This window comes from Hypanus sabinus, unplaced genomic scaffold (genome assembly GCF_030144855.1).
Source record: "Hypanus sabinus isolate sHypSab1 unplaced genomic scaffold, sHypSab1.hap1 H_1, whole genome shotgun sequence".
In the NCBI taxonomy this organism is placed as follows: Eukaryota; Metazoa; Chordata; class Chondrichthyes; order Myliobatiformes; family Dasyatidae; genus Hypanus; species Hypanus sabinus.
This window is the reverse complement of record NW_026779040.1, coordinates 1,674,837-1,701,618: the sequence shown is the minus strand read 5'-3', so window position 1 is coordinate 1,701,618 and position 26,782 is coordinate 1,674,837. Positions and strand designations below refer to the sequence as shown.

Genomic DNA, 26,782 nt, shown 5'->3' with positions numbered 1-26,782 from the left:
GCACTGACTCAGGCAGTGCATTCCACGCATCAACAACTCTCTGAGTGAAAAACCTCCCTCTAATACCGCCCTTGAACTTCCCTCCCCTTACCTTAAAGCCATGTCCTCTTGTACTGAGCAGTGGTGCCCTGTTGAAGAGGCGCTGGCTGTCCACTCTATCTGTTCCTCTTAATAACTTATACACCTCTATCATCCTCCTTCTCTCTAAAGAGTAACGCCCTAGCTCACTTAATCTCTGTTCATAATCCATACTATCTAAACCAGGCAGCATCCTGGCAAATCTCCTCTGTACACTTTCCAATGCTTCCACATCCTTCCTATAGTGAAGCGACCAGAACTGGACACAGTACTCCAAGTATGGTCTAACTAGAATTCTATAGAGTTACATCATTGCATCGCGTCTATTAAACTCTATCCCTCGATTTAAGAAAGGTAATACCCCATAATCTTTCTTAACTACCCTATGCACCTGTGGGGCAACAACCAAGTATCCTGCCATTTACTTTGTACTCTGCCTTGGCGTTTGTCCATCCAAAGTGTAACACCTCACATTTCTCCGGATTGAAATCCATATGCCACTTCTCAGCCCACTTCTGCATCCTATCAAAGTCTCTCTGCAATCTTCGACAATCGTCTACACTATCTACAACACCAACACAAATATTATCATATATAGAAACAGATAATTTAAAGGAAACAATTCACTTTTATTAATATTAATTTTATAACCTGAAAAATCTCCAATTTGATTAAATAACTTTAGGAAAACAGGAATAGATTCCTTGGGATTAGATATATAAATCTGTAAATCTTCAGCATAAAGGGAAATGTTATGAATAGTTTCATTCACAAGAATCCCATGAATATCATTAGCTTCACGAAGAGCAATAGCAAGGGGTTTTAATATTAAGTTAAATAGCAAAGGGCTTAATGGAATCCTTGTCTTGTCCCTCATGAAAGTTGAGAGAAAATGGGGATCTACAGTTATTAGTAATAGCATTGGTAATCAGAGTTTTTATATATCATTATAATCCAATTACTTAAATTAACACCAAACCCAAATTTCTGTAAAACATTAAATAGATATTTCGACTCAATCGAACGTTTTTTTAGCATCCAAACAGACAAGGTATTGTGGTATTTTTAAATGAAGCTGAGTATAAAATGTTACATAATCTCCGAAAATTGAAAAAGGAAAAAAAAAACACTTTATAAACCCCGCTTGATATTTAAAAATAACTCTACCCAAAATATTTTCCAACAGATTGGCAATTATCTTTGACAGGATCTTAGCATCAAAATTCATTAATGAAATAGGTCTATATGAGGCACAATGAGCAGGATGTTTATCCTTTTTAAGAAATAGAAGCGTCATAAAAAGAAGAGGGTAAATCACCTTACACAAAATAGTCAAACAATTCCCACATATACTGAAAGAGCAATTTTCCAAATTGTTTATAAGATTCTACAGGGTAGCCATCAAGTCCAGGGGCCTTACCGGATTACATTGAAAAAAAATAGCTTTTTGAATTTCGGGTTCAGTAATTTGGGCAGAGAGTTTTTTGATCCTCAACACAAAATTGAGAAAAAAACAATCTTTTGTAAAGAGGCATTCATTTTTAGAAGAATCAACGGATCTTGAGCTTTATAAAATTCAGTATAAAAATCTTGAAAAATCTTATTAAATTCTTCATATTCCCAATCCAGGGTCTTTCCATCTTTCCTACAGATTTTCAAAAATTTCCTTTTGGCTCTGGCCGTTTTTAATTGAGATGCAAGTCGTTTATTATTTATACCTCCAAACATATAAAATTGACTTTTCCGCTTTAGTAAGTGCCCTTCAATAGCATGAGTTAATAATAAATTATATTGTGATTGAAGTTCCACCCTTTGTTTAAATAAGTCACTATTAGGGGAAATTGCATAAATATCATCTGTCATTTGTTTCGAAATCTTATCTAATTAGCCTGTCCGGAAGCGGCCTGGTCGAGGGAAGTGCCTGGTGTGAGAAGTGCTAGTCTTTTGCTCGAGAGATTCTGGCAGTTCTGGCAGTTGGATTGTGCAATCAAGAATTGATTGGCAGTTGATTGGCAATCAAGCTTTAAATTGCCCAGACTCAGCAGAAAACAGTTGATTGGGCAATCGAGGTCAGGTGACCAAGCGGCGTGTACACCTCGTAAACAGGTTCACCCACCTGGAAGCAGTCAGGAGAGTAGACAATGCCAACGACAGCGAGAGGTGGACAGGTCTGCGAGTCGTAAATTGTGCAGAAGCAGAGCCGAGAAATCGGATATCAGGAAGAGCCGTGGTAGTAGGGGACTCCATTGTAAGTGGTACGGAAGGGGGTTTCTGCGGCAACAGGCGAGATTTAAGGATGGTGTGTTGCCTCCCTGATGCTAGGATCCAGACCATCATGTACCGATTGCAGGGAATCCTCAAGGGTGAAAGTGAACAGCCGGAAGTGGTAGTGCATGTCGGCATAAATGATATCTGGAAGAAGAGGAAGGACATTCTGTAGCGGGTCTTCAGAGAACTCGGAAGAACGCTGAAAAGCAGGACTTCCAGGGTGGTTATCTCCGGTTTTCTTCCAGTTCCTCATGCTGGAGAGGGCAGGAACTGAGAGATAATGGATATGAACGTGTGGCAGAGGAACTGGTACAGAAAGAAATGATTTGCATTCTTGGACAACTGGGGTATCATACAGTGTGGACAAGTGAAGTAGAAATTGATATGAAAGGTGAGGGGAGTAACGGATTCAAATTATTATATATGAATGCATGAAGTATAAGGATTAAAGTAGATGAGCTTGAGGCACAATTGGAAATTGGCAAGTACGATATTGTGGGGATAACAGAGACATGGCTTCAAGCGTGCAGGGCGTGGGAAATGAATATTAAAGGATATACGACTTATCGATAGGACAGACTGACGGGCAGAGTGGCTCTGTTGGTGAGGTACGATCTTTAGCCCATTGCGGGGGGGGGGGCACAGAATCAGAGGATATAGAGTCAGCATGGATAGAACTGAGAAATTCTGAGGATAGAAAGACCCTAATGGGAGCTATCTACAGGCCCTAAAAAAGTAGGCTGGATGTAGGGTGTCAGTTGAATGAAGAGTTAAAACTGGCATGTTGCAAATGTAATGATACAGTTGTCATGGGGGACTTCAATATGCAGGTAGATGGGAGTGTTAGGATGGTACTGGACCCCAAGAAACGGAGTTTGTGGAGTGGCTCCGAGATCGATACTTAGAACAACGTGCACTGAAGCCTACCAGGGAGAAGGCAATTCTAGATATAGTGTTGTGCAATGAACCGGATTTGATCAGGGACCGCGAGCTAAAGGAGCCATTAGGAGGTAATGACCACAACATGATATTTTTTAACCTACAATTTGAGAAGAAGGGAAAATCGGTTGTGTCAGTAATACAGTTCAACAAAGGGAACCATGGAGCAATGAGGGAGAAGATGGCCAATGTTCAATGGAACAATACACCAGCAGGGAAGACAGTGGAGCAACAATGACAGGTATTTCTGGGAATGATGCAAAAGGTGCAGGATCACTAGCGAAGGCACAGACAATCTCCCAGATGTAATAGTTGCCAAAGGAACTAGGGTAATGGATGAACTGAAGGAAATGTATATTAGGCAGGAAAAGGTGTTGGATAGACTGTTGGGTCTGAAGGATGATAAGTCCCCGGAACCTGATGGTCTGCATCCCAGGGTACGTAAGGAGGTGGCTCTGGAAATCGTGGACGCATTGGTAATCATTTTCCAATGTTCTATAGATTCAGGATCAGTTCCTGCGGATTGGAAGGTGGCTAAATGTGAGGTTATCCACTTTGGTGGCAACAGGAAGGAGATTACTATCTAAATGGAGTCAAGTTTGGAAAAGGGGAAGTACAACGAGATATAGGTGTTCTTGTACATGTCTATGAAAGCAAGCATACAGTTACAGCTAGCAGTGAAGAAAGTTAACGACATGTTGGCTTTTATAACAGGAAGAACTTAGTAGAGGAATAAAGACGTCCATCTGCTGCGGTACAGGACCATGGTGAGACTCCACCAGGAGTATTGTGTGCAGTTTTGCTCTCCAAATTTGAAGAAGGACATTCTTGCTATTGAGGGAGTGCAGAGTAGGTTCGCAATGTTAATTCCCGGAATGGCGGGACTGTCATATATTGAAAGATTGGAGCGACCGGGTTTGTATACACTGGAATTTAGAAGGATGAGCGGGGAACTGATTGAAATATACTGGATTATTAAGAGATTGGACATGCTGGTGGCAGGAAGCATGTTCCCGCTGACGAGTGAGTCCAGTACTGGAGGCCACAGTTTTAGATTAAGGGGTAGTCTATTTAGATCAGAGATCTGGAAAAACTTTTTGACCCAGAGAGTGGTGGATATGTGGAATGCTCTGCTCCAGAAGGCAGGTGAGGCTAATTCTCTGGATGCTTTCAGGAGAGGGTTAGACTGAGCTCTTATAGATAGCGGGGTCAAGGGATATGAGGAGGGGGCAGGAACGTGGTACTGATTGTGAACAGCTCAACCACTTACATTTGAGCTGCCTCCGCAGAGTTCTCCACGGACAACGGAAGGGCAAAGTCCCAGACACGGAGGCCCTGGAGCGGGCCAGCACCCACAGCGTCTACACCCTCCTACAGAAAACCCAAGCCAGATGGGCTGTCCATGTCGTCAGGATGTCTGACAGTCTACCACCAAAACAGCTACTGTATGGAGAGCTGAGCCAGGGCAAGCGCTCAGTTGGAGGGCAGAAGAATTGTTTCAAAGACTGCCTCAAATTGTCCCTCACAGTCCTCACCATCAATCCCAGTAACTGGGAATCGCTTGCTCCGGATCGCCCAACCTGGTGGAGCAGGACCACCAAAGGAGCGTATGGAGCAAAAATCAGACGCAACGCAGAGGCTCAGAGGAAGCAGGCCGCGCGCGAACTAACTCCGCTTCCACAGCAGCACCTACCCTCGTGTATCGCACATGTGGGTGAGCTTTCAGGGCTCGGATTAGCCTCAGCAATCACCTCAGGACCCACAGTTACAAACCCTCCACCTGACAGAAGTCGTGGTCGTCTTCGACTCCGAAGGACGAACAACAAAAACAACAACAACACAACAACCCACTGACCTGCACCTGGGCCATATCCCTCCAAACCCCTCTTATCCATAATCCTGTCCAAGTATTTCTTAAATACACTTAAATACTCCTACACCTACTGTCTATTGGCTAATTCTACTTTAGTCTGTATTTAAAGCCGAGCTGAAAAATAAATAGTACAAGGATAACATAGAATGCTGGTCATTTAGATCCATTCTTAATGTAGATTATATATTATTTACATCTGTCATGGCCAAACGAGTAGAGGAGTTTCCACCCATACTGATACGTATCGATCAGACAGGTTTTATACGACAACGCCAGACCAAGACAATATACGACGGACACTTCACATTACGTATCTTATACAAAAACTTAAAATCTAGGCAATAGTGATAAGCGTGGACGCTGAAAAATACATTTGATTAGGTTAGTTGGAATTTTCGTTACAGGGTTTTACATAGATTTGTTTTCCAGTACACAATTATTAAAACTATACAGACACTATATTACATTCCTACTGCTACGATTAAAATCAATGGATATTTATCAAACAGTCTTACCCTCGAAAGGGGCACGAGACAGGGTTGTGCATGGTCACCGCTACTCTTCGCGTTATAACTGGAACCATTAGCTCAATATATCAGACAAAATAAAGATCTCAGGGGAGTTGCTATTAAAGGACAGAGCATAAAGTGGCTTGTAACGCGGATGACATTTTGATCTATCCAGGGCAACCAACATACTCTTTACCTAAATTGTTGCAATACTTTGATCAATATGGTCAATTATCAGGATATAAGATCAAGATAGATGAAATCCAATTGCTTTCATAGTACTATAGCCCACCAAGAGAAATTGAAATTCGATACCCCTGGACATGGCACACAGAGTCTTTCACATATTTGGGCAACATTATGCCAAAAGATTTGGTAAAATTATCACAATGTAATTATCAGCCTTTATATATAAAAACAATACGGAAGATGTGGCAAGATGGAACCTGATTCCTTTTTTTCAGTCTCAGTTCAAGGATTCAGTCTATTAAAATGAATATGCTAGCTAGACTATTGTATCCCTTTCAGACCCTACTAATAGAGATTAATAAAAATCAATTCAATGAAAATCATCAAGATGCTCTCAGGGTATATTTCGCAGGGTAAAAGGCCTAGGGTTCGTCTCTAAACTTTGCAATTACCAAAGGAAAAGGGGGAATTGGGCCTACCTTCTCTTAGACTTAATGATTTTACCGCACAGTTGAGAGCTGTGATATGTTGGTGCAACCCATCATATGACGCTCAATGGAAAAACATTGAGGAACGGGTTCTTCCCATCCCCATACAAGCAATTTTGTCTGATAACGATCTGCAAAGGTATATAAATACTACTGATAACCCATGGGTGAAATAGACTCTTAAAATATGGAAACATACTATAAAGGAATATACTAAAGGGAGATATTACAATTTTTAAACGGTGTGCATATGACTGGGATTTTACACAAAATAAATTGGATGCTAGATTTAAGGACTGGACATCTATATGAATAACAGTTCTTTGCAACATAATGAAAGAAGGAACACTGTTCAATTTTGAAATTCTTAAAGAGAAACACTTAATAGAAAATCAATATTTTTATCGGTATTTACAGATGGGACAATATGTTAACAAGACGCTTAAAAATGTAGCCACGGCAAGTACATGCTTGATAGAGCTATTTAGAAAAGCGTATAATTCAGATAATGGTAGTAGAATCATTTCAAGCATGTATAATGGGCGGTCAATTCTTAAATCTCATTTAACTTCATACATTAAAACAAAATAAGAGAAGGAAGGAGGGATAATTTTATCTGAGGATGTACAGCAGTATGGAGGAATCAATGGAAGTGTACCAGTTCGCAGAAATGGAGGGGGTCCGAATGGAAAATATTGATAAGATATTTTATTGCACCCTCACGGAAATCCCATTATGATAGTAACTTCCCTGTTTGCTAGAGAAATTGTGGAAATCAAAATGCAAATCATTATCATATTTTTTGGGACTGCCCTGTTTTCAAAAACTATTGGAGAGGGATACACAATGCCCTAGAAGACATCTTTAAATGTGAGACAGTAAGGCCATATATTTCTGATATATACCTCAAGAACGGTTGAAAAGGGATATGAATATTCTGTTGGTGGCTGGTAAAAAAGACACTTACTAGGAAAGGGTTATCAGAGGAGATCCCAAATTTAAATACATGGATGGAAATTACAAAGGACATTTACAAAATAAAACAGCATCTGTTAGTCATAAGCTGGAACAATTTGATTCATACAGCGAAAAATCGTTTAACTACATAATGCCTCATAGGCCTGATTTTTTTCTCAGAAATCAATGAATATGTTGTAAAAAAAAAGATCACTCCCTACTTGTACATAGTTCATTATTTTTGATTTTTTTTTCTTTCCACTCTTTTCTATAAGCTTATACTTCAGATTAACACTTTGTGGAGATTTGTGATATATTTGATTATATGATATACATGTACAATGTCTGAAATACATCTTACGGACATTTTTATTTGATGATGAACATCAATAAAAACAAATTAATAAAAAAAAGAAATGATCTGACCACGTAAAAATGTTTTAAATATATCCCATATTATTAATTTAGACATAAACCATGTATCCATAAAAATAATAATTAAATACAATCTTTTATATGGGTTTCAGTAAAGCTACCGAAGTCAGAATTCTGCAATACTGTCTGAGATATGAGCCAATGTGGACGGACAAGGATGACATCTTTGAATTCGAAAGACAAACTGAAAGGCACATGATCAGACACATCAATAGCGTCACATTCACAATTGTTAATCAAACCTCGAATATTTTCTATAAAGATGTGAAAGAAAAGAATATTATCTCACATCAGGGTGTAAATATCTCCATAATTCAATCAATACAAAATTGGTCAAAAAGAATTAATACGTGAGCCAGAGCGATTTGGAAGTCGCTGGTTGTTTGAGCTCTTATCAAACAAGGGCTTTAAACAACACTTAAAATTCCCGCCCAGTATTTACATATATTCATTTAAATCAGGCAATAAAGAAAATACATAAAAAAGAAGGATCTTCTAAGTTAGGACTATACGAATTGACCAAAGCAACTTTTCTATTACAAATTACTCCTATAACAATTAAACAACTATCATTAAAATCTGACTTAATAGCCTCTTCACGGAACAAAATATTGGATTTAATAAAAATAAGTACCACTTTGAGAAGTGGAGTGAGATTGCAAACCATTCCAAGATCTAAAAAATCTGTCTTGAGCTCCCGCCATGAAATGCGTCTCTCGCGCATCAGGCTGGAATCGATTAATGATTTTAAAAGTTGTTTTTCGTTCGTTTGATAAGATGATTCCAACTACGTACAATGCACCTTATTGCATTAATCCGTTTAAATGCCATACTATGATTTAACTCTACTTTACACATGCGCAGAGCACATACCAATACGGGATGATCAAAAATTGCAGCGGTGAAGAATACAACCACATGGAAAACACTCATGCTCAGCAACCACCCAATGGGGGGGGGGAAGAAAACAACCCGAACTCTAACCCCATCCCTCTCCAGAGCACAGAAAAAAAGCTGGCAACATATGATAGAATACGAATCCAAGGACTGCCCTGTCGGTCCATGATTAAAAAAAAAAGTGTAAAAAAGGGTCTCTGCCCAGCCCACAGTTTAAAAAAAATTGAGATCCACTGACCTTGTAAGAGAAACGACGAAGTCTCAACAGATGACTGTTTACATTCCAGCATCAACAAACTACATCATGTTTATATTTAAAATTTTTTTAAAAATAAAGTGCAAGCAGTAAAAAATATTATCTCTTAAAAAGAAAAACCTGCTCCAACATAAGCTTACATTAGATACCGTAAAAAAAGCTGTAAATTCAGTTATTATTCTATTACATAAATGCATACTAATATTTTGAAGAAAGATTAAAGAGATTAGACAGTTATTAAGGTCTAAAATATATAACATAGAGAAACCAGGCATAGTATTTAGTAGCTGCTCAAAACTATTTTAAAAAAGAGCTATATATGTGTGTTTGTTTGTGTGTGTGTGTGTGTGTGTGTGTGTGTGTGTATGCGTGGGTGTATAAACACATACACATATATGAAGGAAATAGTCACTTTAGTTTGAAAATCTACCAGTTAGTTAATTAAGAAAGAAACAAATATAACACTTCGAACCAGGGAAGTCGCCTACCCTCATTTCCAGAAGATTTCTTGTCAACAATATTAGATTCACTGCGATCAACTTGCACAAGAATCTCAGGTCTTGTTTTTCCGTTCCTTTGTTCGGGCCCTGGATGGATATGGGGAATAAGTATATGTGGGATTAAATGGAGTGACTGAAAAGCTTTTAATTGACAGAATGCTGCCAAAAACACTAAAACACAGAGAGAGAGAGAGAGAGAGAGAGAGAGAGAGAGAGAGAGAGAGAGAGAGAGAGAGAGAGAGAGAGAGAACTAGAGAGAGATAAAAATATCATGCCGAAGACGCCGAGGTATATTTAAAGTGTTTGTGGAGTGACTGTCAATGTTTTGATATACACACAAACTTAGCAATGAACACTAAAATGAAAATAGTGCAAATTATATCAAATCTGAGAAAAATAAGTTTGAAGCAACGAGTTAGTTCCGACATCCACACCTCAGACGAATGTTTTTGAACAGAAAGCCGGTCGTCTGCAGACGCATGCTGACCTGTTGTTTGTTGCAGAGTTGTGTGATGTATTTTAATAATTTGAGCAATTTTTGATCGACTAAAACAGTTTATCTAAAAAAGCTTTCGTTCGTTTCGTTCAGCCTGCATGAGTCTGCGTTTCATCCACTCCTATTTGTTGTCGATCTTTATCCATGCTATTGAGTCGCCTACCTTCATTTCCAGAAGACTTCTTGTCAACAATGTCAGATTCAGTCTGATCACCTTGCCGGAGATTGGCACGTCTTGCTTCTCGCTTCCTTTGCTTTCTTTGATTACGTTGGTTATTGTTGCCTTCTGTGCCATTGCCTTCTGACACTTTCGGAGGATCCCCCAGGGTGTAATCGGGCACTGGATGAGGGATGGAGGGAGTGTGTTGAGAGAGAGAGAGAAATAGAGGAAGAGAGAGATTCTTGTCATCGTCGTTGTCAATACATGGCTAGTAGTGCACATGCTGTCACAGAAACAACTTGCTCAAGTGCAATCTGACACCATATCACCTGAACTCAGAGCTCCAACTGTTGAAAATAAGCATCAGGTTTTTTTTTTTCGTTAAACGTTTTCTAATATTATTACCAATGTTTTTTAACCACTGACTGTACGAGAATTTTAGTAGAAAAAAATATATATACCTATTAGAGACCCCCCCCCCATTCCTTGCCACATTAATTCTACATTCGTCACACTTTTGAATGAGCTGTACGTCTTTCCGCAGATTTACTGACCAGGCAACCGATATAGCAATTAAACTATGGATGTTCAGAAAAGACGATATCTGAAGCGGATCGCAGATAACAGTTTTCACGTCTCTAACACAACGTACCACATGCACCCACTGACTTCCGCCTGCAAGCCAATTTTGTCTGCATTTCACAGGCCAATCAATAATTGACCGTCTGCTTCTCATGAAGAGGTACCACTGATCATCAGACAATGTCAGATGACACCCAAACTGCAGTCAGTCGGCTATTTTCATCCAGTCAGCCCACTTGATACCTCCTATTGAGCTCCACCAGCAAGACAGTACACGGATATCCTCTATCTCACTGATGACTTACAACAGCGATCTTATGTATGTGTGTTTCCCCAAAGTTTGACTCTGTCTTTTCGCCCCTGGGCCATTCAGTTTGTACTTATATCCATGAAACCTCCGTTTTGAAAGATCTGAGGAATTTCATGTTTTTTTTTCCAGGAGTGGTAGCCCGATGCTATACAGCTGCCGTCCTTCTTACAATACAGTATGGAGCTGGATGATGGGCCTATAGGAGGGAACAAGAAGTCCTAAACCAATACCGCCGAAGATCATTTTGAAAGAGTTTAGGGATCATCAGAAAATACAGACGCACTAACAGCAGCTTCACGAGCAGGCCACCGCGACAAAGCAATACCAAATCCAAGTCATGTCATGCAAATGCTTAACCCTTAACATATCCTTTAGCTTCTTTTGAGGGAAGGTCTGTGAATCTGGTAGGCAACGAAAAGCTTCAACGGTAACATCAATATAATCCTATATGAACTCAGCGTTGTGTTTCAGCACGGGAGGAAATTGCACTGCATAGATATGCCATGAGGAAATCAGGGTTCAATGTTGCTGAAGAAAGACTTACGTTGTTCCAAAAAGATTAACGCGCCCCTGTGGAAGGGGAGACTTAACAGCTAAATGGCACAGCCAACACAGCAACCAACAATTGCTATTGCCTGCACTGCACATCCTTTAGCCGCTCCAATAAACAACCCATGAAGTGAACGTCACACTCAAATGGAGCAATCGGACTAGATGCCTGAACTGGCTATCCCCAACAGCACAATTACCGAGCTGCGCGTGTACTTTCATTCTGCAACATTCCCTTCAACTGAATTGCTTCTCGCATCACCGAAACCTATGTTTGTCTTCTGTTAGTGTAGTGTTTTCTATTTTCATTTGGAGCTAGTCCTCCATAGCTGCTGCCAGTACGTCGAGGGTTGAATTAGTGCAGCTGTCTATACTATTAAAAAGCCCACAGTTTCTTACCACCGTTATCCCTTTCATTTTGTCCGTCCCGAATTTATGTATGTATTTATTTATTTTTCCTACGTGGATCTCTATCTCTAAATTCGGATCTTGGCCTACTAATGGGTTATCGACATTCACACCTTACCTGCCTCTTCATTTCCCATTTTCTACGTTATGAAATATCTACCATCGTCTCAGCTTATTTGTTTAACTTCATTTTGTGTCTGTTTTAAATATTTGCATCCAAGACAGCATTGTAATGGCTTCCTCATCCCAGAACCTAGGTCTCTTACTTAACTTTGCTGAGGATGTTTGTGACGGTGACATAGTCATCTCTCGTTGGTGCCACAGTGTCTGTGTTCCACCAATTTCGCTTCATGGTCAGCAACCCCACATGAATATCGTTCTACTTCTGGTCTCCGTTGTCATCTGCCTACACCCTAATAATATGCAGTGTTACAGATCTAACATTTGCATCGGCCAATTCACCTTAATACGAGCTGCAAACCTGGTATTTGCAAAAGCAATGAACGAGTCAGAGAAATAGCAAATAACGCACAAAGCAGCTGGTCGTGTCATTGTAGAACTTGATAATGTGGTTCGAGCAGTGTGCTGCAACACAGTCATGGGTCAGCGGAGTTAACAGCAGTCGACTGAGCACACAACCCGGGGATTCCCCGTGCTCAGTGTGATGGTGTTGGAAATGCTGCCTCTGATCTGGACTGACTGAGGTCTCCCAGTCAGGAAGTCTCGTATTCAGTTGCAGAGGGAGGTGTTCAGGCCCAGTAGGCTCAGCTTTCCAATCGGTTTCTGAGGGATGATTGTGTTGAATACTGAACTGAAGTCTATGAACAACAATTTAGAGTATTGCGTACAGTGCTGGTCACTGAATTATAGGAAAGATGTCAACAAGATATAGAGAGAGCACAGCGAAGATTTACTAGAATGTTACCTGGGTTTCTGCACCTAAGTTATAGGGTAAGGTTGAACAAGTTAGGTCTTTATTCTTTGGAGCGTAGTGGTTTAAGGGGAAACTTGATAGAGGCATTTAAAATTATGAGGGGGACATATAGAGTTGACGTGCATAGGCTTTTTCCATTTAGAGTAGGGGAGATTCAAACAAGAGGACTTAAGGTGAGATTTAGGGGTCAAAAGTTTATGGGTAACACCAGGGGGAATTTCTGTACTCAAAGAGTGGTAGCTGTGTGGAACGAGCTTCCAGTAGAAGTCGTAGAGGCAGGTTCGGTATTATCATTTATATTAAAATTGGATAGATATGTGGACAGGAATTGAATGAAAGGTTATGTGCTGGGTGCGGGTCAGTGGTACTAAGTGGATGTAAGCGTTCGGCACGAAGTAGAAGGGCCGAGATGGCCTGCTTCCGTGCTGCAGAAGGACGGCTTTACTCCTCTACTAAGTTCCTCTTTTTATAAAAGCCAGCATGTCGTTAGGTTTCTTCACTTGCTTTCATCGATATGTACAGGGACACCTAGATCTCGTTGTACTTCCTAACTTGACTCCATTTAGATAGTAATCTGCCTTCATTTGCCACCAAAGTGGATAACCTCACATTTATCCACATTAAACTGCATCTGCCATGCCTTCGCCCACTCCCCTAGCCTGTCTAAGTCAACCTGCATTCTCTTAACATCCTCCTGACATTTCACACTGCCAACCAACTTTGTGCCATCGGCAAATTTGCTAATGTTACCCTTAATCCCTTCATCTAAATCATTAATGTATATTGTAAACAGCTGCGGTCCCAGCACCGAGCCTTGCGGTACCCCACAAGTCACAGCCTGCTATTTCGAAAGGGATCCGTTAATCGCTACGCTTTGTTTCCTGTCAGCCAGCCAATTTCAATCCATGTCAGCTCTCTGCCCCCAATACCATGTATCCTAATTTTGCCATGTACAATACCATGTACCCCTTAAATAAAGAATAAGGGGTAGTCTATTTAGAACAGAGATGTGGAAAAAGCTTTTCACCCAGAGAGTGGTGGATATGTGGAATGCTCTGCCCCAGAAGGCAGTGGAGGCCAATTCTCTGGATGCTTTCAGGAGAGGGTTAGATTGAGCTCTTATAGATAGCGGGGTCAATGGATATGAGGAGAGGGCAGGAACGTGGTACTGATTGTGTACAGCTCAAAAACTTCCATTTGAGCTGCCTCCGCAGACTTCTCCACGTGCAACGGCAGGGCAAAGTTGCAGACACGGAGGCCCTGGAGCGGGCTAGCACCCACAGCGTCTACACCCTCCTACAGAAAACCCAAGCCTGATGGGCTGTCCATGTCGTCAAGATGTCTGACTGTGGACTACCAGAACAGCTACTGTATTGAGGGCTGAGCCAGGGCAAGCGCTCAGTTGGAGGGCAGCAGAGTTGTTTCAAAGACTGCTTCAAATTGTCCCTCAAAGTACTCACCATCAATCCCAGTAACTGGGAATCACTTGCTCTGGATCGCCCAATCTGATGGAGCAGGACCACCAAACGAGTGTATGCAGCAGAAATCAGACGCACCGCAGAGGCTCAGAGGAAACACGCCGCGCGCGAACTAACTCCGCTTCCACTGCAGAACCAACCCTCATGTGTCCCACATGTGGGTGAGTTTTCAGGGCTCGGATTGGCCTCAGCAATCACCTCCGGTCCCACAGTTACAAACCCTCCACCTGACAGAATTCGTGATCGTCTTCGACTCCGAAGGACGAACAACAACAACAACAACAACACAACAACCCACTGACCTGCACCTGAGCCATCTCCCTCCAAACCCCTCTTATCCATATACCTGTCCAAGTATTTCTTAAATACACTTAAATACTCCTGCACCTACTGTCTATTGTCTAATTCTACTTTAGTCTGTGTTTTAAGCCTAGCTGAAAAAGAAATGATACAAGGATAACATAGAATGATGGTCATTTAGATCCGTTCTTAATGTAGATTATATATTATTTACCTCCATCATGGCCAAACGAGTGGAGGAGTTTCCACGCATACTGATACGTATCGATCAGACAGGATTTATACGACAACGCCAGACACAAGACAATATACGACGGACACTTCACATTACGTATCTTATACAAAAAACATAAAATCTAGGCAATAGTGATAAGCGTGGACGCTGAGAAAAAGCATTTGATTAGGTTATTTGGAATTTTTGTAACAGAGTTTTACATAGATTTGTCTTCCAAAACACAATTATTAAAACTATACAGACACTATATTACAATCCTACTGCTACGGTTAAAATCAATGGATATTTATCAAACAGTCTTACCCTCGAAAGGGGCATGAGACACTGTTGTGCATGGTCACCGCTACTCTTCACGTTGTATCTAGAACCATTAGCTCAATACATCAGACAAAATGAAGATATCAGGGGAGTTACTATTAAAGGGACAGAGCATAAATTGGCTTGTTACGCGGATGACATTTTGATCTATCGAGGCCAACGAACATACTCTTTACCTAAATTGTTGCAATCCTATGATCAATATGGTCAATTATCAGGATACAAGATCAAGATAGATGAATTCCAATTACGTTCATATTACTAAAGCCCACAAGAGAAATTGAAATTCGATACCCCTGGACATTGCACACAGAGTCTTTCAAATATTTGGGCATCAATATGCCAAAAGATTTGGCAAAATTATCAGAATGTAATTATCAACCTTTACATATATATAAAAAAGTTGTGGCAAGATGGAACCTGATTCCTTTTTTCAGTCTCAGTTTAAGGATTCAGTCTATTAAAACGAATGTTCTGCCTAGACTATTGTATCTCTTTCAGACCCTACGAATAGAGATTAATTAAAATCAATTCAATTAAAATCAACAAGATGCTCTCAGGGTATATTTGGCAGGGAAAAAGGCCTAGAGTTCGTCTCAAATCTTTGCAATAAGCAGCGGAAAACAGGGGATTGGGCCTACCTTCTCTTAGAGGTTATCATTTTGCAGCACAGTTGAGAGCTTTGATATGTTGCTGCAACCCATCGTATGACGCTCAATGGAGAAACATTGAGTAGTGTTTCCATCCCCATACAAGCAATTTTGGCTGATAACAGTCTGCAAAGTTACATAAATACTATTGATAACCCATGGGTGAAATTGACTCTTAAAATATGGAAACATACTATAAAGGTATATAATCTAGAGGGAGATATTGCAATTCTTAAACGGTGTATATATGACTCGGATTTTACGCCAAATAAATTGGATGCTAGATTTAAGGACTGGACCGCTAAATGAATAACAGTTCTTTGCAACATAATGAAAGAAGTAACACTGTTCAGTTTTGAAATTCTTAAAGAGAAACACTTAATAGAAAAACAAGATTTTTATCGGTATTTACAGATAGGGCAATATGTTAATAAGACGCTTAAAAATGTAGCCGAGGCAAGTACATGCTTGATCGAGCTATTTAGAAAAGCGTATAATTCAGATAATGGTAGTCGAATAATTTCAAGCATGTATAAGGGGCTATCAAATCTTAAACACAATCGACTTCATACATTAAAACAAAATGGGAGAAGGAAGGAGGGATAATTATATCTGAGGAAGAATGGACAACAATATGGAGGTATCAATGGAAGTTTACCAGTTCTCAGAAAAGGAGGGAGTTCGAATGGAAAAAAATAGTAAGATATTTTATTACACCCTCTCAGAAATCCCATTATAATAGCAACTTCCTTGTTTGCTAGAGAAATTGTGGAAACCAAAATGCAAATCATTATCATATTTTTTTGGGACTGCCCGCTTATCAAAAACTATTGGAGAGGGATACACAATGCCCTAAAAGACATCTTTAAATGTGAAATACTCTTAGACAGTAAAGCCATATATTTCGGATATATACCTCAACAATGGTTGAAAAGGAATATGGGGACTTCCGGTAAGATGGCGATTGCTTAGCTGCTCCGAACTTTTTTTCCGTTATTTTTGCTATCTTTGCACTAAATGTCTCCATTTTTTAAACCTTAGTTAGGAACGTTATTTGGTTTCTTTTACTTGCCTGTGAACACATCTACCTTACAATGTCTAACAAGAGTTCTAAATCCGGGAGAAAGGAAGTTCCGGCTCTGTCGGCTGAGACCTTCGCTGTGCTGGAACAACACCGAGACGATATTTTAAAGGAATTTAGATCCGCTTGCAAACAGCTGGAAGCCAAACTGGATCGGATCAACGATAGAGTGGCCGAACATTCTGAACACTTATCTCGCATCGATTCGACTTCTGAAGATTTAGAAAGTCGTGTTCGATACTTGGAGTCTCTCTGTTCTAGCCTAGAGGGAAATTATAACAAACTCCTTTCCAAAATGGTGGATCTCTGAAATCGCAGCAGACGTTGTAACCTTGGAATTCTTGGGTTGTGAGAGGCCACCGAATAGGAATCAACCGTGAAGTTTTTCGCCGTGTTTCTCTGTGAGATATCCGGGAAAGATTTGCTTCCGAACCCGCCTGAGCTCGAAATGGCACACAGGGTCTACGTTCCCCCCGGAATCCTGGGCTCCTGCCCGCGACCGGTAATTTTTTGCTTTCATCAATACCAGGCAAAACACCGTCTGATTAAGGAGGCACGTCGCAGAGGTACTTTTACTTTCCAAAATACAATCATTCGCTTTGTGGAAGATTTTGCACCCCAGATCTTAAAGATGCGCGCTGAGTTTAAAGGCGTAATGAAAGTGCTTTTTGATCGTGGTTTTAAACCCTCTCTTTGCAATCCTGCCGATTTACGAATCACGCTTAATACTGGAAAATATAAGTGGTTTAAGTCAGTGAAGGAGGCTGAGGCATTTGTTGCAATTCTTCCGGCTATCCAGCCATCTTCGGAACCCGATCGGTCGTCCTAAAATGTTGGATAAGTACTTCTCGTAGTAAAATTACTTTTTCTTGACTCAGCCTTTACTTGAATCACTCAGACATTATTTATTGAAACTCTAAAGGCTGTTGACAATCTGTCCCTGGATTTGTTGTGTCTTTTTAAAATAAACATTCGGTGCTTAATGTTTCCTTATGGACGTTTAAATAGTACTTGTGTAATCTATTTTATTCTTGTATAACTTTATCTATAGAGTTCTACATTTGACTCTAACTTGTTTTGAAGGTTTGAAGTCTTTATTGAAGGCCTCCCTGTTTGTTGGTTCACAGTTTAACAGCTGATTATTTTTTATTTTTTTAATTAATTTTCACGTTTTTTTAAATCTTTGATTATTTTTCCTCTCTGTAAATGGTTGATAAGTACTCTTCTCGAATCTACAATTTTCCCCTTCCTCCCTTTTTTCTTCCCCTTTCTCTTACTTTATTCTTCCATAATTTTTCGCGGGTAGGTTAGTTTTCGTTTTCTTCCGATTTTCTCTGTATTAAGTTTTATATTTCTGCAGAAGATGTTCCAATTTGTAGTTATGTTTTCTAGAGCATAAACTAGTTACTATTTGCTATAGTATTTATACGGATCTGCTGTTAATGACACAGATCTGGTAGTTATATTTGGGTTAATTTTTTTGGTAGAGCTAGCTGCTTTTTTTGGTAGCCGTCTAGTTTTGGGTTGTGTGGATGGGGTGGGTTTTCCAGTTCCAAAATCGCTCACAGTATTTATTGTTTTTCTTTATTGCTCAGAACATGGTTATGTTTTGATTTTACGAATCTATGTTTACATTTCTGCTCCAAGACTGCTATTGTATTGCTTGACATTTCATATGCCTGCTGCCTTTAATGCATTAGTAGTTGATAATGGCTAGTGCGCTTAAATTCGTGAGCTGGAATGTAAAGGGATTGAATCACCCTGTTAAAAGGAGCAAGGTATTATCACATATTAAACATCTGAAAACTGACATTGCTTTCCTTCAAGAAACTCACATTCGTTGTTTTGATAACACCCGGCTTCTGTCAAAGTGGACGGGTCAGCATTCTCATTCATCCTTTGCCCGCTAAAGCTAGGGTAGTCTCCATTCTTATTAACTCAAATATTCCGTTTGAACTCCTTAATAAATTATCTGTTACAAATGGCCGTTTTATTATTGTTTCTGGTAAACTATATAACACTAAAGTTGTACTAGCATACCAGTATGACCCCAACTTTGATGATGTTAACTTTTTTGAACGTTTTTCTTCCTCACTACCAGCCTTAAACTCATACTGTCTTATACTGGGTGGTGACTTCAACTGTTGGTTAGATCCTAATCTGGATAGATCGTCCTCTGTTACCAGATCATCTATTAAATCTGCCTTAGCTATCCAATTGCTTCTCACTAATTTTGGTATCTCTGATATATGGCGTTTCTTTCATCCTACTGAGAGAGATTATTCTTTTTTTCCACATGTTCACCATACCTTCACTGGAATTGACTATTTCTTACTCGATAACCAAATTATTCCATTTGCCTAATCTTTTGATTATCAGAGTATACTGATTTCTGACCATGCCCCAATTACTCTCTCTCTGAACTTTCCTGGTCTCCCTCAGAGGAATAAACACTGGTGGTTTGATTCAACTTTATTATCGGATGATGATTTTTTTTTAAATTTATTAAGGATCAGATAAACTTTTATTTTAACACGAATACATCACCTGAAGTGTCATCCCAGATTGTCTGCGATGCCATGATAGCATATCCGAGGGTTCAAATAATCTCTTACACAGCAAATCTCAACAGAAGATCCTGTGCAGATCGATTAGACCTCATTAATCAGAATAAAGAATTGGATCAACTGTATGCTCAAACTAAGAACCCTGAACTATACAAGAAGCGTGTTGAACTCGAAACTAAATTTAACCTTCTGTCTACTCAACCTGTCGAACGCCAACTTCTCGAAAGCAAGAGTCGCTTTTACATTCATGGGGATAAGTCTAGTAAATTTCTAGCCAATCAGCTGAGGCGTTCCAAAGCCAAACAGCATATTACAAAGATCCGGATCGAGAACGGAGACTTTACATCGGATCATTTCGAAATTAATAACGGATTTAAAAATTATTATTCTCGGCTTTATGCCTCTGAATCTTTGAATGACAATATCACTGTTGATCAATTTTTAAAGAATCTGAATATTCCTTCAATTTCATCTGATTTTAAAGCCAAACTTAATGCGCCTATATTATCAGAAGAAATATCTTTTGCAATTTCTGCACTGTCCTCAGGGAAATCTCCTGGAACTGATGGGTTCCCTGTAGAATTTTATAAATCATTCTCTTCACTTCTTTCTCCTCAGTTACTTTCAGTATTATCTGGCTCGTTTAATTACGGCAAATTGCCACCCTCTTTCAAAGAGGCATCTATTATTCTTCTATTAAAAAATGGTAAAGGCCCAACAGAGTGTTCCTCGTATAGGCCGATTTTTTTGCTCAATGTTGATGTAAATATCTTAGCTATAGTTTTGGTTTCTAGATTAGAAACCGTAATCCCTCCATTATCTCTGATGACCAATCAGGTTTTATGAAAAAAAAAACGTCTCACTTTTTTTAACATTCGGCGTTTATTTAATATCTTATACTCACCTCCAACTGGGATTATGTATCTGTTATTTCCCTCGATGAGGAAAAAGCATTTGATCGTATAGAGTGGAACTACCTTTTTGCAGTCTTAGTAAAATTTGACCTCGGTCAAAGTTTCATCTCTTGGATCAAATTGCTGTACCTGCGTCCTACTGCTACTGTTTTAACTAATTTTCAGAAATTCCAGGCATTTTATCTCAAGCGTGGCACCCGTCAGGGATGCCCCTTAAGTCCATTTCTCTTTGATTTGGCTGTAGAACCTTTGGCGATAGCATTTCGAAATTGTCCTGAATTGACCGGGATTTGGAGAGGGGGTGTTGAGCATAAAGTTTCTCTTTATGCTGATGACTTAATACTCTTTCTCTCAAATCCGTCTACATCCTTACCTCCAAAGTTTTCAGTTTTTGACCAGTTTAGCCAGATCTCTGGCTATAAACTTAATTTACATAAGAGTGAACTTTTCCCCATTAATAAAGAAGCAGAAGAATTAACATTTCGTGATCTCCCTTTTAAAGTAGTCCATAATCAATTTACTTATCTTGGAATTACAGTCACAAGGAAGTTTAAAGATCACTTTCGTGAAAACGTTGCCAATCTTTCATATACTATAAAACAGAGTCTGATACAATGGTCACCTCCATCTATGTCTTTGGTAGGTCGTAGTAATGTTGTTAAAATGTATGTTCTCCCCAAATTGTTATACTTTTTTCAATCCATCCCAATTTTTATTCCTAAATCTTTTTTCGATTCCTTAGACTCTATTATTTTGTCATATCTGTGGATGAATAAACGCTCTAGAATTAATAAGATCCATCTCCAAATGTCTAAAAAAGAGTTTGTCATGGCTTTACCTAACTTTCGTTTATATTATTAGGCAGCTAATATACGTTGTGCTACCTTTTGGTATTTCTTCCATGGCCAACCCGAGTGCATTAATTGGGTGGCAATGGAGTTGAGCTCCACGAAAGAATTATCTATCTCTGCACTTCTTGGCTCTGCACTCCTTAGTAGTCAGTCCAGATTAATAGCTAATCCTCTTGTTAGACCCACTTTGCGTATATGGGCTCAGATTAGGAAATGCTATGGTTTCCATGATTTTTCTGTTTCCAGCCCTGTCGTACATAATCACCTTTTTTTACCTACTACGCACGATTCAGCATTCCATGTTTGGTATAGGAAGGACATTAGACATTCTGAAGAACTTTTCATTGATAATCGCTTCGCTTCTTTTCAGCAGCTCTCTGTTAAGTTCAATCTGCCCAATGCTCATTTTTTCAGATATCTCCAAATTAGACACTTTATTGCTCCTCTAATTCCTAACTTTCCTGAAATGCCTGCGAAAAATGCTATGGACTTATTTATTCCCATTAATACACTAGGTAAAGGTTTAATATCAATTATTCGAGATATATTAGCAGCCTTACGACGGACCCCTGTGGATAAAATTACAATGGCATGGGAGCAGGATTTAAATACCTCCTTATCTGATGAGATTTGGGACTCGTTTCTTAAATTGGTTAACTCAACCTCTCTTTGTGCTCGCCATTGCCTTTTACAGTTTAAGATTATTCATTGAGCTCATATGTCTAAATCTAAACTATCTCGATATTATCCTAACATTAGTCCGCTTTGTGATAAATGCAATAGGGGCGAGGCCTCTCTCATTCATATGTACTGATTCTGTCCTAGCTTGGAGAAATTTTGGAAAGATGTCTTCACTACGTTATCGTATATTCTGAATCAGCACCCAGAAACAAATCCCTTAATTGCTTTGTTCGGTTTCTGGGGCGAGACAGATTTACGTCTGAGTCAGACCAAATGCCGAATAATATCCTTTGCCTCTCTCCTGGCTAGACGCTTGATCCTCCTTAGATGGAGAGATGTTGCCCCGCCCACTCATGCTCAATGGCTTAACGACATTATGGCCTGCTTGGACCTCGAAAAAAAATCATTATTCAGTTCTTAATTCGGATCTAAAGTTCCATAAGGTCTGGGGAACTTTTATTGAGTACTTTCATAACCTTAATCTCGACTAGGGTTTTTTTCTTTTCGGACCCTTGCTTTCAGCTCCCTTTATTTTTTCTGGTAGTAGGCATTATTATCCTCTGTTTCTAAGTGTATTCACAGTCTGGGAGTTTGATTGTCCTAATTTATATTCTCTATATTGTGTTGTGGTTGGTCTGGAGATTTTTTTTTTTCTGTTGTGGGGCTTGGGGAGGATACTAAGTTTACTTGTCTTCAATTTAGGTGTTTTTTTTAAATTCTCTTTATTTGTATCATATTGTCATTGTATGCTTAATTTTGCACTGAATTAACGTACCTCATTTTGATTTGGGTTTTTTTTTAATTTGTAAAATGTATAAAAAACTAATAAAAAAAAGAAAAGGGATATGTATATTCTGTTGGTGGCTAGTAAAAAAGACTCAGTAGGAAATGGTTATCAGAGGGGAGCCCAACTTTAAATACCTGGATGGAAATTACAAAGGACATTTACAAAATAGAGAAGAAAACAGCATCTGTTAGTCATAAGCTGGAACAATTTGATTCATACTGGGAAAAAAATTTAACTACATAATGCCTCATAGGCCTGAGTTTATTCTCACAAATCAATGAATATGTTGTAAAAAGAAAAGATCACTTCCTACTTGTACATAGTTCTTTCTTTTTGCTTGTTTTTTTTTTCTTTCCACTCTTTTCTATAAGTGTATACTACAGATAAATACTTTGTGAAGATTTGTGATATATTTGATTATATGATATATATGTACAATGTCTGAAATACATGCTATGGACATTTTTGTTTGATGATGAACTTCAATAAAAAACAAATTAGTAAAAAAAAGAAATGATCTGACCACGTAAAAATTTTTAAAATGTATCCCAGATAATTAATTTAGACATAACCCCTGTATCATTAAAAAGAAAAAAAAAACAAAACACAATCTTTTATCTGGGTTTCAATAAAGCTAACAAGGTCCGAATTCTGCAATACTGTCTGAGATATGAGCCGATGTGGACGGACAAGGATGACATCTTTGTATTCGAAAGACAAACTGAAAGGCACATGATCAGACACAGCAATAGCGTCATATTCACAATTCTTAATCAATCCTCGAATATCTTTCCATAAACATGTGAAAGAAAAGAATATTCTCTGTCATCAGGGTTTAAATATCTCCATAATTCAATCAATACAAAATTGTTTCAAAAATAATTAATACATGAGCCAGAGCGATTTGGAAGTCGCTGCTTGGTTGAGCTCTTGTCAATCAAGGGATTCCCGCCCAGTATCAACATATATACATTTAAATCAGGCAATAAAGCAAATACATAAAAAAAGAAGGATCATCGAAGTTAGGACCATACGAATTGACCAAAGCAACTTTTCTAATACAAATTACTCCTATAACAATTAAACATCTACCATTAAAATCTGACTTAATAACCTATTCACGGAATAAAATATTGGATTTAATAAAAATAGATACCACTTTAGCTGTACTTTTGAGAAGTGGAGTGAAATTGCAAAACATTCCAAGATCCAAAAAATCTGTCTTGAACTCCCGCTCTGATACGCGTCTCTCGCGCATCAGGCTGGAATCGATTAATGATTTTAAAGGTTGTTTTTCGTTTGAAAAGATGATTCCAACGGCGTACAATCCAACTTATTGCATAAATCCGTTTAAATACCACACTAACATTTTTATATTAATTTACACATGCGCAGAGCACGTACCAATACGGGAAGATCAAAAATGGCAGCGATGGGGAAAACAACCACATAGAAAACACGTATGTTCAGCAACCACCCAATGGGGAAGAAAGAAACAACACTAACTCTGACCCCATCCCTCTCCAAAGTTCAGAAAATAGCTGGCATCATATGATAGAATACGAATCCAAGGACTGCTCTGTTGGTCCATGACAAAAGTATAAAACGGGTTCTCTGCCCCTCCCACAGTTTTAAAAAATGGTGAAATCCACTAAAATTGCAAGAGAAACAACAAAGTCTCAACTAAGGACAGTGTTTACATTGCAGTATCAACAAACTACATCATGTTAATTTTTATTTTTTTTTTAATTAAGAGCAAACAGAAAAAAAAATATTCTCTCTTAAAAAGAAAAACCTGCTCCATAATAAATTTAACATTAGATACCCTAAAAAAGCTGTAAATTATGATATAGGCGCTATCATATTCAATTACAGAAAACTTACTAATATTTTGAACAAAGAATAAAAAGAACAAGCAGTTATTAATATCTAAATTTATAACCTAGAGAAACCAGGCATAGTATTTAGTAGCAGCTCAAAACAATTTTAAAAAGAAGCTATATATATGTGTGTGTGTGTGTGTGTGTGTGTGTGTGTGTGTGTGTGTGTGTGTGTGTATGTAGAAACAATCACGCACATGTATGAAGGATTTATGAAGGATATATGAAGGAAATAGCCCCATTAGCTTGAAAAACTACCAGCTAGTTAATTAAGAAAGAAACAACAATAACACATCCAACGAGATATTAGGTTCAAGGTAGGAATCAGTCCTTTCATCTTATTTCTCTCAGACGAATGTTCGAATGACAATTTAAAGAGTCATTCTTGAACCATGAATCTTATTTCCAAAAACACCCAATGATCTACAATAATGATCAAGTCCCCCTAATCTTCTTTTAATAGTCTCTCAATATAATTGAATAATATCTCAATGAAATAAATATTCATAAAACAGCCTTCATAAATCATTTCCGAAATACTAGTGCAGATATCCATGCAATCTTCCAAAGAGTTCAATCAGCGGTTGCAGCAGGTTTTGTTTGAACAAACGCCAACTTAGGATAAAAAAAATGTAGGAGGAGGAGAATCAGGAGGAAAAGCTTTAATTCTTATTGGGTAACGCAAGGAAGGAAACAATTTCTTTACATTTGCCTGTTTCATTACCAGAGCAAATTCTGTTTTTTTTTATTCCATTAAGTCCTTCGGATGATCTTCATGAAAACGGAGCTCAGATTTCTCAAATCTGAAGACTGTCTACTTTCTTGCCTGTCGCATTACTTGATCTTTCATCTTAAAATGAGGAAAAGAAGCCAAAACAGATCGTGGTTTATTTGTATCTTGATATCTCGAAGTAAACGATCTGTGTGCTCTTTCTATAGTAGGCGGTTGTGATAATATAGTAGGAAATAAGTTTTGAAAAAGCTTACCAAATTAAACAGTTACATCTCCATTTCCGGCTCCAGTAGACCAAAAATTCGTATATTCCTTCGGAGAGACCTAGTTTCCAGGTCTATATTCTTATTTCAATATCTTTCCAAACAGATTTTAGTTTCAAGTAATTTTTGCTTAGTTATCTTCAATTCCTCTTCATGTGTAAAGACTTGAGTGTCCAGATCTTAAGTTTTCCCAGATATGACATAATTTCGTTAATGTTCTTTTCCAGTTAGTCTTTAATTGAATTCAGTATCGGAGCCATATCTTCAGTCCACGATGGCATATCAACAGATCTTTCCTTTTGCATCATTCCTTTTCCGTTGCCTTTATCACTAGGTTCAGACAATTTCTTCCCACTGCTCAAAGACTTATTGTTTCCTTGCAAGAATCAGCAACTAAAATTTTTAAATTCCAAGTTTACACTGAGGGAAAGGAACAAAACTCGGAGCAGCACATAAACTGCTGTTACTCCATTCACAGACAGACGCAATCTCCCCTTTCCTTCCTATTAACGAGTAGAGTTACGTTTGCAATTTTTCTATCTTCTGGCAGCATGACAGAATCAAGCGATTCTTGACGGATCATGATCAAAGCATCGGTTAGCTCTTCAGAAAACTCTCTCAGGACTCTGAGATATAGTCCATTTTCCCTTGGTGATTATCCACTTTTGAATTTGCCCAGCACGTTCTCATTTGTAATAGCAATGTCACTCACTGCTGATCTCTAACTTCACGGACATTATGTTTATATTGTTATCTAGTCTGCCCTCATATGTATTCTCTTTTCCTTCTTCTAAATTTTCTAGTTGCCTTAGAAAGTGCGCTATCACAGGAGGGCATAATCGATAAATGTGTGTGTGTGTGTGTGTGTGTCTGTAGATAGATATACAGTTGACTTCAGAAGTTTTCATACACTTCAGAAAAATACATTTAAACTCAGGTTTTCACGTTTCCTGACATTTAATGCTAGAAAACCTTCCCCGTCATGTCCGTTAGGATCACTGTTAATGTTTAGTATAATAGTAGAAATAACGATTTATTTAAGCTTTTATTCCTTTCATCACATTTCTAGTGTGCAAGAAGTTTACATACACTTTGTTTTTATTTGGTATCATTGCCTTTGTTTGCCAGAATTGTATACGCCTTAGTGGAGTGACAAACAATGCATCCATTAATGGAAATATATCCTGAGAATGTATCTCTAAATTTTTGTAACTTA

The 26,782-nt window shown here is 38.6% G+C and overlaps 1 protein-coding gene across 3 annotated transcripts in view; it reads right to left on the bottom strand.

Annotated features, from left to right (window-relative positions):
* The window catches only part of LOC132386050 (uncharacterized), a 158,051-nt gene that overhangs the window by 68,202 nt on the left and 63,067 nt on the right, over positions 1 to 26,782 (bottom strand). For all 3 annotated transcript variants that reach the window (XM_059958340.1, XM_059958342.1, XM_059958341.1), the window contains 2 exons: positions 10,049 to 10,225; positions 9,378 to 9,476 (listed from right to left, as the gene is read on the bottom strand). In XM_059958340.1, coding sequence (XP_059814323.1) covers positions 9,378 to 9,476; positions 10,049 to 10,225 — 276 coding nt within the window. The remainder of the gene's footprint in view (positions 1 to 9,377; positions 9,477 to 10,048; positions 10,226 to 26,782) is intronic.